The 12,223-nt window shown below is 36.5% G+C and overlaps 1 protein-coding gene across 9 annotated transcripts in view; it reads left to right on the top strand.

Moving 5' to 3' along the window:
• LOC126921519 (elongation of very long chain fatty acids protein AAEL008004-like) overlaps positions 1–12,223 on the top strand; it is a 35,443-nt gene that overhangs the window by 16,090 nt on the left and 7,130 nt on the right. For 8 of the 9 annotated variants that reach the window (XM_050733196.1, XM_050733195.1, XM_050733197.1 and 5 more), the window contains one exon: positions 10,376–10,525. The exons of the other annotated variant lie outside the window; for it this stretch is intronic. In XM_050733196.1, the coding sequence (XP_050589153.1) occupies positions 10,468–10,525 (58 nt within the window). In that variant the 5' untranslated portion in view covers positions 10,376–10,467. The remainder of the gene's footprint in view (positions 1–10,375; positions 10,526–12,223) is intronic. 9 annotated transcript variants of the gene reach the window in all.

Below are 12,223 nucleotides of genomic sequence, written 5' to 3'. Positions count from 1 at the left end.
GCGCATGTGATTTCTCCTTGATATCGTTAAATATTGCAACAGCGATTGTCATTCAGGAAAAATATTATCATCACGAAGGATACGATAACGTTATTTTTCACAGAAATCAAATTTAAGAAAGACATAGCGACGTCACTGTTCAACAAAGATATAACTAAGAGCCGGTTAAAATGTTAAATGTTTTATCCGCTAAAAGTGTCTTTCGAATTACCCGGTTGAATATTTTTCGTTTCGTAGAAAAAAAAACTAGCGTGACTGGATAAACTTCTCCCAAATTATTCCTTTCGAAATAAGGAAAAAGCTAGTTTAGAGTAATTTAATTGTTAATCGCTCGAAGATGTTTCGTAGAAAATCGAGGAATCTGACCTTGTCTGTGTCTCACGTCATCCCTGACGACTTATCCTAGTTGTTTTACTCCATGTGTTAACTCATTAAGGATTAAAGTTGAGTTAACGCTACATTTCATTTATAATTCATTTTCAGTCAATTACAGTCAGTTTACATTATCCACAAGTGAATTGGTATTATTGAATTCTTTTGAATTAACATTGCAACTAATCAAAAAAAGAATCATAAAAATTTCTTCGATCTAGATATTAAATTTTATGAGATTTACAGAAATCAAAGCATTTTATATTGATTTTGGTCGAGAAGAAACTAACAGTTTTCCTATCATACAAATTCTTTTTGTTTCCGATTTCCTTCCGATTTGTTTAATAGGTTTCTTCTATGTATTGAAAATCTATTACTCTAATATATTTGATTTGATAAAACGGTAACGAAATTTCATTTACGTCTTATAATAATGTTGTATTTCCGCAGCGTTTACACATTATTTTGCTGCGTGTTGTTTAATGGATTAACGCGTGCATTCTTTCGTCGTATATCTAATCGTGAACGTAAGCCCTCGTATGTTGCGCGCAATAAAGCTGCTGTTGTATGTTCCCTTACGTTCGGTATATCCGGTCGAGCAACCTCTACAATCCGCTCGAGCCTTTTACAAACACCAATCAATATGTTTGCTAATGGTACTTGGAATTAATGTGTGAATGCTTGCGACCAGATCTCTACCACTTGTAATGAACACTAATAATTTGTTTCGCAATAAAAGTGACGGATAAAACTGGTCAAAATATCCAGGTATTTCCTAATACTCGACCAGGTTCATAGTCCATTCAGTGAGCGATAGTCAATGACGATAATAGATACATCCAACATAGACATAGTCAACGTCGCAATCTCAATGATGTATATTGCGCGAAATAAATAGTTTAATTTGACAAATGTTACGATACACGTATAATAGATGGAAACGATACGCTGAAGTCGTAAAATCAGACAGTGTTTGGAGTTTACAACTTTCGATGGTCACAACAATTATTATCTGTCTAGAAGATCTTCGTTTAGATCCATACGATGTCAATTGTGAATTAGTTCTCCTTTTGTAATATATCTATAAAAAATTGTCGCGTTGTAAAAAAAACGGTTATAATTCGTTTCTAATTTACATATATTCTGAAAGCATCACTGATTATAATGCATTGTCGAACTGCTATTAATTGTGGAAATTGATTTAAAATCAATCGGTGAACCTACAATGATACCTTCGTCGAAAATTGTAAATTTCGTCCATTGACCGATCGTTTGACCTCGTTATATTACTTGCATTTATTATACATCGGTAGATGATCGTTTCAAGTCCGAATTCGTGGCGCGAAACAAAGATCAGAGGCAATTGCCAATGATTCGAGTCGTTCCCCTTTCTTTCCGCGTACGATAAAATTACGTATCTAATTAACGTCGTGAATACAGAAACTATCGTGACCTCGACATGGTCTCGTTCGACGATTTCACGTATCGCGATTTTGTTACGTGTACGCATTTCCAAAGTCATGCCAATCGAGGAGTGGAATAAATACACATACTCGACGTAAGTGTTTGTGGCTGTTTCGTGAATTTGAATTGAATGGGCCATTAAATAATTTTTAAAAATCCGTACATCTCCGACCGTTTACCAACATGTCTAATTAACATACGTGAAAAAGCGCAAAATATTGAACGATGACCACTGAAAAACTATAAGTACCGGCCTTGCTAACGAAGCAGTTTTCCGTGTGTGTGGAAACTTTCTTCTTTGTAGCTTCTATCACGATTTGCAATTAGTCAAACTGGTAGGGGTTTTGCAACATGCAGACCAGGTCATCTCGCTCCTGGACTTAGCATAGTAAGAGGGAGAAGTGAATGTTCTAGTACCTTCCAGAACATGAAATTAAAATTTGCCCGATCAAGGGAGCTGTCCTTCTGTTCACGAAATATTTCTAACTCTAAGATTTCACTTGGAAAGTAAGAATATAGTAGTACAAATAGTTTACGTAATTGGAGTTCATATTGATTCTTTCGACTACCTATTATTTCTCGTCCATATAAATGGATAAAAATTTACGTTCAAATAAATGGATTCAATTAGCACTTCCATTAATTGGGCACTAAAAGTTCGTTCCAGTAAACGAAATTCGTACAAACAGAGTTCCACTGTAATAAAATTCTATCGTTCATCGCAGTCCTATCATTTACGTATACAATCAAAACTAGAGGATTAACTTGTCAGTGACGGAATCTTTACAAATACTATAATACTCGACATACAATAGCGTATGTTTAATTAACAAAGATCCTTGAAGTGTCAGAGCCTCCGGAAGCGAGACGGCCGAGGACGCGACGAGACGATGCGAAGATGGAAGATCCGTGCACGAATAAGCGGTTCGGAACGCTAAAAGAGTATAATTCAATCGACAGAGAGTACTCATGCGATACTGTAATCAGCTGAAAAGCATGTCGTACACTTCTATTCGCGAATACGTGGCCGCAATTTCTCGTGAGTGTCAACAACGAGGCATGTCTGCTTATTCCTTTCTCTCGTTGCCCTCCTCTCTACCTCTCTCCCGCCCCCCCCTCTCCCTCTCTCTCTCTCTCTTTCTCCACCAATGAAGTTTTGCTCTCTGTCTCTTCATTTAATGCTCCCCAAAACAGCTACATGTTCTCCTTTTCTCCTCCCGCCGATAGTTTTCTTACATCTCTTTTTATTTTGTTAGTCGAACGCGCAACAATTCGCGTATTACTTAAGATCACCGGCCGGTTGCGTCGCTCCATAATAGTTAAACCTGCAGTTTCGTGCCGGCACGACGCGGCTACAAGCCACGCGCCTTCGACTTTCCCGCCGTATGCCGTTTCACCGACTGCTCTGTCATGTATCACCGCAACACAATCGAATACAAGTCTATACGGAGTGCCTCGGAAATGATCATGTAATTGACGTAAGGAAGTGAATAATCGACGAAAGGTTATTCTACGCGCGAAAATAAATCTAAACTGTACATTAAAATTTGTACGGAAATCCCTTTATTTCATTTCATTTTCATTCGAGCAAATCTTATTTGAAAATTGATGAAATGACAGCTGTTCACTCGCTTGTAATAAATATTTTGTAATTTCCGCGTACATTTTCCAATCGGTTTCAAATTTGACCAATACAATCATAATAGTCGTGTCTCGTGTCAATGAAATTTCAAAATGTTTTATATGACACGTATAATTTATTCATATAAATTTTCTGTGGTTGCAAATACTCGATCGAAAAATAAAACAATTATCTTATGTTCCTATCTTTTCTTTTATTCTGTTTCTTCATTCGTTTACGATACGTTCCTCGTGACTTCTGTTCGATCTATGCGATGCTACACAGTTTGTAGCGAATGGTATAATACTACGACAAGATTAACAAGACAGAGCAACCCTACGTTCAATCTGCTCTGCAGTTTCCCGTTGCAAAACGTCGATACTCGAAATTATTATCCATGTTGATGAAATTCCGTCTGTCCTAAATATAGGTTTGTCACGAGACATACGAATTGACGCCTGACGCGGTCGCTTTCACGTGACATGTTAGAAATAACTGTGAAATCTCGCGGCCCCGAATGAATTGTCCTGAAACCGACGTAAACCTAAATATGAAACAAGTTGGATCTTTCTCACCGTTTTTATTTCTCTAAATCAGAGAATTGCAGAAATCTTCAATTTCATTGTTCCAGCAATCAACTGAGCTTGATGGTCGAAGTTGAGTCATGATGAACTGGAAAATATATACATATGTTAAGACTATGATCACAGTGAATGCTTGTCCCGAAGAACTATCGTTCTGACGAATCAAACATCTGAAAACCGAAATATAAACACTCATAAGAGTTTATACGCGTATTTGACTGCTCTAACGTATTCGTTAAGGTGCATTTAGACTAAACGAGCAAAAATATACGAGGAGATCAGGAGCATTCACTCGTACTCATTTGATGTAAACGGTTTTCGAACAATCTGTTCGTAAAGTCATTTACAACAAAAACCGAAAACCTACGTACATACCTATTCGTAGAAAATAGACCATTAAAGTATATAGAATATTAAATAGTTATTTACACCTCGCTCGATCTTGTGACAACGATATCTGATGAAGAAGTTATAATTATAAATGGATTCTTTGATCGCGAAACAGAAAAAGAATGTTTACGCGTTAATTCTACTAAAGTGAAATAAGAACGAGCATTCACTCGCTTGATCTTAAATCTAAACGCACCTATAGAACGATATAGTTGGTTAAAAAAAGGTATCTGCTATGGTAACCTAAAACCTAAGATATAGTAACCAAAGAAAAACGAAACATCGACGAAATTTCGATCTTGCTCCAATCGGCATCGCGAATCGCGACGCGTATCGAGGATAGACATGCACGCGAAACCACTTTCACGATCGCTCTACCACGGATTGGATATGTTCCAGTACTGGTTCAGAGACCTCGAACTATTCCAAAGTCTGCCCTCTCGAATTAACGTTTCGCGAATTTTGACGATCCACGTGGTCGATTATGCGTTGACCGAATTTCACACATCGCAGATACAAGCGTTAGAAACTGGTTAGACCGGGGTTCTGTTAAATAAACTTAAACATCTGTCTTGCGTTTAATAGCCGTCACAGTGGTAGAATCTAATTTAATTGGGGCCAGACCTTTCTATTGCAACACACCTTGATCGCTCGTAAGATCGTTTGAAGCATGATAAATAATCCTTGTATATACTTGACTTAAAGAATCACAATGTGTAATGTTTTCGTTTCGACCGCAAGCTTGATTAAAATTTCCGTCGAAAATTTATTTTCTATATACGTGGCATGCTCGATCTGCCGTTAAATTGTGTATTACTGCTGCGCGGTTAGTTCTATGTTATTAACTCGCGGTATTGTATAACGCCAATTACAGATTTCTTGCACAACGATGTTGTAATTTCGCGTATTTGCTAAGGATCATCTCTCGTTTCGTTTGATATTTGACGTTATCTGCTCTCGTCACGAAATAATAAAAAGTAAATTAATAAAGTTAGAAATCGTAAATCAATAATATGCGAAATAAATTAAATGAATTAATATTAATAAGCTTACAATTAATTTTATTTATTATATAAAATTGTTTGTATATATGTACATATATGATGATATAATTTATATCATTACTACCAATTGCTATAATTATTTACACATTTTTTACGTTTATTGGCCTTACCTTCTTTTTTCTTTTATATAACTACTATTCTATTTTTGTTATCGATAATAATATTACTAAACTTATGTTTATATATATTTACAACGTTTATATATTTAGAGGAAATTTGAAAATGCAAAAGCGTTATGTACTTGAGTCCATAATTGAGTCTATAAGTGCGTCTCATGTCTATTACAGAGATACATAAAATATCTAAAATAAAGTAGGCACTATGATATTTAATGAGTGAAACAATCCTCTTTCTGAGTTCCATTTCGTCAATTCTATTCACAAAGATATGAATTTTCACTTCCTCAAAGATATTGTTTACGATGTCACTCTCTTCATCGAAGATTTATCGAGGTAATATGAGTATTTCAGATGCGACATAAACAATCTTGTCGCCATACATTATCGCTTTCAATCCAACAAGCCTTTGTTGTACCAACCGAACGCTAGGATTAAAGATTAAACGCTATACGCCAGCATAATCGCTTGACAGCTTCAGTTTCCGTCGAATACTGTGACTCACACGTACGTACAACCGATCGCAATGTATTCGTCACTTTAGCATCATAATCTTATACACAATATAATTACCGACAATTACTGTATCATGAATTACTCGCTGGTACAAATATAGATTATGTCATTGTGCGATACGAATTATGATGTCATGATAAGCGTAAAACCTTCCACGAAACGGGTTTCCACGAATTATACTTCTTTTTTGGCAAACTATATTCGAACATCAAAGTTAGCTTGTCGCGAAATTATACATCGTCTAATTTCCTGTGAAATTTTTACGATAAAAATTATCTGAAATACCAAATATATGTCAAAGATATCTCGACATGTACTATATACGTTAAAGATATTTCTTTGGTGTTTTATTATTGTGTTTGGTACATAAAACACGATTTCGAAGGAGAAGACAAGTTATTTGTCGCCATGTTGGCTCTCACTCGAATTACAAATAGGTCGCATTTTACGTAACATTATGATATACGTGAATCTCTAAGATCTTCTGTCTTCTTCCTGTTCAATAATCGTAGCTATCATAGCTGCAGGTAACATTCTGACGAGATATAGAACACAAAATTTAGAATCTCATTTCTGGCCGACAATAATCTACTTGAATAATTAAGATCCTCGTTATTGCTAACAGCGAGCTATTGTATCGATTTCATGTGGAACAATGTAGCATTTTATTGCACGCTTCTTCAAGCTTTTATATGGGTATCTTGCGTGACATGATAATGTAGTAAAGAAGTAGAGGTTGCAGGTATTACAAAAAGTTCAGAAGTCGGTAACCAGTGAAAAATAGGAAATAAAAGGTTGATAGAAGAGTTCTTACTGATAAAGAGTTCCAACTATTGAACGAAAATGAAATTAGGAAAGAGATATCGATTCTTCAAGTTGTATTCCAATGTCGGAAATGTCTTTGCAAGACTTATTACAAGAATCTTGTTCACGCCTTGATGCTGCACATTGCAAAGTTCTTCTTTCAGAAATAAACGAGATTGTGTTCCTCTCGGTTTATTTGGTCGATGGCGTCGCGTATACATTTCAATTTCATAGGCCTCCCCACTTTTTACTTATCTACAGTTCCCAACCTTGACGCGACCTAACACCTTCCAGCAATTAACAGTCTAGTACGATGGGTCACGTATGATTGTGCAATTACTTCGTAATGGTGTCACAATGTCTATGTCGTATCGATCAGTTGTACAACGTGATTCCACGATACTGTCGAAAAGACTGACCTGTAAATACCATCTCGTAAATTTCTTGATTCCTACTTACAATACCTCAATATGTATGGCGAATCGAACGTTTGTGCGATTTATATTTCCGCAAAGCAAATCGCTCGTGCCGCTCACCGTAGATGAAATGAACGCAGACTAAATAATCGGTAATTTAAATATTCCTTAGAATAGAATATTTTATAATTCTCTGCTCTCAGACGTGCCGATCGCAACGAACTAAATTTCATCATCGACGTACCATCCGCGATTTGGATATCATAATCTTTAGACAAAGCTATTCTTTTCTCCAAAAAATCGAACCTTGTTCCAAGAAGTTACGAAAAAAAAAAAAATTGTCAAGTATACCTATCTCACAGCGTATGTAAATCGCGATCGAGTCACCGCGGTGCATTAATTTACAACAGTATGCGTCGTTTCTTGCGGTTGTTGCCAGTGAAACGAAACATTTAGCCGGCGTGGATATTGAGGTCAGTGGTTTGTTCATCCCATAGTTAACGACGATTCCAGTGTCGAGACACAGCTTCGAACGCAGGCACGAGCGAACGATTCCTTGCGTAACGTACGCACAGAGACACTGTGTGCCACCGTGAGCTACCGAATCATCGAGTCCTCGTGTGCTACCGAGACCCACCAAGACTCATCGAATCGCCGCTGGCCCGTTTTCTGCGCCCGGCCCATTATAATGTATACAGCTTTCGCAATATATTCGCGAGGTATTTCGCTTGCTCGGCGCGTTTTCGACTTTTCATTTTGCAAGCGAACGAGACGATCGAGCCACGCGATCGCGATCCATCGCGGAGCCGACGAATCATTGCCGACGCTCCATCCTACTTGGCACGAAAATCGATATCTTTATCGCTGGATCGGTACTCCTATCCCCTGCCATGTCTTAGAACTTACAATACGCTGATGTCTTTATCAAACGTGTTTCAAATTTTTCAAATCAGATCACGTTATACAAATTTGGATGAGAAAAAAATGAGGATGTTTTTAGTCTAATAGACTTTGTACAAAGATGATCTATGACACCTGGATCATCTTGTACAGTTGCATTAGATTATTGGTGACATTTTACAAGTAACAAGTTCGAAGTTATTTAGAAGTTGATTTTAATAAATGAAACGTTCTCAAAAGCCACGTTCGATTAAAAGTTACAGAAGAGTAATAACACGCAGTTGCTGTTCTTTAATTTTATCTTAGAATTTACTATTATTTATGTAACTTTCTTGCAATAAATAAATTTATCAATTTAAAAAGATTAAACATTAAGGAGTAGTAACGCAATGAACATCTCTCATTTGATAAATACAAGTCATTTGATTATCCTATTCCACGGAAGAATTGTAATGCAACTGTAAAATAGTGTCACAAAGCACTGGTCTATAATCTACAACCTGTAATCTGTATGAATTCACTGATATTATTAGTGAAGTATTGTGCAAGAGGGCTCTAATTTGCGTTGCGCAAAATCTTCGTCCAATGTTTGAACAGGAAACTCGAGTTAAATAGATTCGAACAAGAAACTTGGACAAATTAGAAGATGTACGGTTCTAATAGACTCTGTACAGATATGATCAACGACATATGGCGCGTTGTGCAAACTCCATAGTCAATATTTGTCAATTTTCTTGACATCCACAAAGGCAAATCTTGATTTCTGGTTTTTTCCTTTGACTGAAGAGAGAGAGAGAGAGAGAAACAGGAGAAGAAAGGGTAGAATGTTAAAGTAGTAGGTAGTCCCCGAGACTCCGCGTCCGTGTACAAATCGGTGACCGGCTGGCCGATGATAAATGACGACATCCATTCAAGTCCGTTCTCGATTGGCCTTGACGAGAATTCTCTCGTCGACCAAGCTGTATTGAAAGCGAAATTCAACGGGTTACCAAACCGTCCACCAGCATAGAGAGCATGCTGGGTGGATGTATAGATAAGTTGTTAGCCAGTTAGTTTACAGAGACATGATTAATCATCCTTGGCACCCACTGTATAGGCACAAATAATAATCTTCTCGCGCGAAGCTCCTCTTCCGTATCTTCGAAATTCTTTGCGAGAAAATCGTTTCGAGGAATTAACGAACATCCTGTCACGTGTCACTTAACGCTTCTTCGTGATAATCATCTCATTTTCTTAGCAGAAGAAACTTCATTAATAGCTCCTTTCCTAACTGCAATGACTCAATAATCTAACTGAATTCCAATTGGAAAGATAACAAAAGTAACAGGTATTTAGTGGCGCAAGTTGATAGCTATCACCAATTTTGGCTACGATCACGAGTGAAATTTGACTGATCGTTATTGGAAACGACGAAACTATGGTGGACATAGCGGTTCAAGGCCGTGACGATTCATGGTCGGCCCATGAGTTGCGCGAGACTATTCAATCGTGTAATCCATAACAAAAATTATGTGGCCACTTTCGTAAGCGAATGTACGCGGTGAATTTCGGATCATGAGCCGATCTTGGTGGTGCGCACATACGCACATGCGAAATCGCTTCTAACTCAATGTCGATGCCGAAAATCATGACACAAATCGACATTTTATGTAATCAGCTGGTCAATCTCTACGTTGACGTTAAGTAATACGCCCTCATTCACGCATGGAACAACAGAACTTAGTTGGAAACCGACTATTCGTGAACCAGCTGAATTTACGCGTTTTCTTGCTATCCAGTTTTAAATTATTCTCACAGTTTTCCCTCCTTTTTCTTACTTGTTTTATATTTAATGCTAAGCTAAATCTTATCGTACGTTTAACTCTATGTAAATATTTTTAAAACGTTCAAGTATAGCTGTAGGACGTGGAGAAAGATCTTTTATCAAAAAATAATAGAGGTTGCTTCCACACGCATTTATCGAAGAGTGAAATGCACTTTCTGTACGCTTTTATGTGAATTCTTATGGCCCAAACAAGGAGCCCGCTTTGTTTTCAACAGCGTCCTTCATGTTGTCTCAATTCACTTTCGAAATCGACCTTCATTCTTGGACCGCGACGATGACTCTTTCATGCTTTGATCATTTCAGGAACTCGTGGATCTGGTTGTGAAAATCTACGCCCTTGATTCTAACCCCAGGAAGATATCTTACAAAGGTTCTCTTGGCAAAAAGCAAGAAAAATGTCGATTGTAATGCAGTACGTAGACCGGCTACACGAAATACTCGACAAAAATGCAGGTAAGCCTCTAATGAGATCGTACGCGTACGTTACAAACGCGTAACATGGCCAGATGTAGACCTTACGATCTTTTGAAGTTTTTCACCTTCCAAACATTATGAACAAACCTCGAACATTGAGAAACATCTCAGCGATGATCACTAACTGGTGACTTGAAGCAATTTTATTAAGCAAGAACAGGAATGGCTGAACCCTCTCTCTCTACATTCAATTCTCGTTTTTCTGCTTTCATTTCGCTTTTCACCTTGGTCTAGACGGAATATCTGCAGTTGATCGGAATTCATGGCCAGTGTCCCCTGTAGATGATATGGAAATTGGTTTATTCTTAATAAAAATGATACGATTGTGCTGGGTAAAATGATTAGATTCTATTTGAACAGAGTTGGAAAAAATCGATGATTCTTTCGTCCTTATTTCTTTTTAACCAGTACGTATATTTAAGAGTATGCTTTTAAGTTTATGAACCATGCTTGGTTCATAAACATTTTGCAATAGCAACAAAGTAATACGTAAAAACGATGACGATAAGAAAAATAATGAGAATAATGTCAATAATAATTAAAGAGACGCAAAATTTACGATGGAAAATAAAATAGTCATGTATAATGCATGTTTAGTTATGAAATGAAACATTAATATAAGAAATACGCATAAAGAATACAAATTATAAGTCCATTTGGGAATAGTTGCTTGTAACAACTCATGTAAAAAATATGCAAATAATATACATAATCAAGTATAAGTAGAGTTCTACGTTCGAAAAGATAACATCAGAAAAATATCAATATATGTACATTATTGTATATAAATAAGCAAACAAGAGTTCAAGAGTCAAGAGAATAAAACATACATATTTTCTTCGACGTAGGCACATTGTACAGGGCTAACATTGTCTTAATGCGGAGACAAGCAAAGATTACAACTGTTCCACAAAAACTAAACTTTTAAAAGAATCTTTTAAACTTTCCAAAAGAATTCAAAAACATAAATCATACTTTATCCATCATAGTCGACAATGCGGGTATATCCTGAATAGAAACTTCTCTGAAATTACGCAAGCATGACCTTGCACAAAAATTCTCCACGATGAAAACGAACACGGATAAATAAAAATTAAAGCAATAAAAGTTACAGATGGCTATTCCTCAAATAACATCAATAGCAAACTATTACAGAATAAAAAATCTATTATGGAATATATAGCGAAATTCCAAATATCTTTTCTTACTAACTTAAATCTCGATTTCTTTCATAATACGACCAACTTTCGCCATTTCCTAGCTACAGTTATACATTTCTAGACTTCGTCCTTTACTTCATAAATTTTAAAGTTCTAGCTAGGTATCTGGAGTTTTTGTCTGCCGTCACTAACATTTCGACGAACCAAAGCTTATATTTTTATTCGCATAATATCAACTCATATCAGTATAAAAATTAGTTTCATAAATATTTGTTTACAAATATTTGTTCAGCGGAAGAAGATTCTATAAAAACGTAACATGCTAATATTGCAGAGGATCGGTGATAGGGAATTCCAGAATTCCACATATCATTTCTCCCCACGTATCTTTAACTTGGCAGCGCTTTCTCAAAAGCAGAGGAGAAACCTGCGTGTATCACTTATAACTTTTATCCATTATTATCGTATATTAAAGAATGATTGAAAATACTCATCTTTTTACCTTTCCTTTTTAAAA

The sequence above is a fragment of the Bombus affinis genome, chromosome 10, assembly GCF_024516045.1.
Source record: "Bombus affinis isolate iyBomAffi1 chromosome 10, iyBomAffi1.2, whole genome shotgun sequence".
Classification (NCBI taxonomy): Eukaryota; Metazoa; Arthropoda; class Insecta; order Hymenoptera; family Apidae; genus Bombus; species Bombus affinis.
The sequence above is the reverse complement of the archived record's forward strand: the minus strand, read 5'-3'. Positions and strand labels throughout refer to the sequence as shown.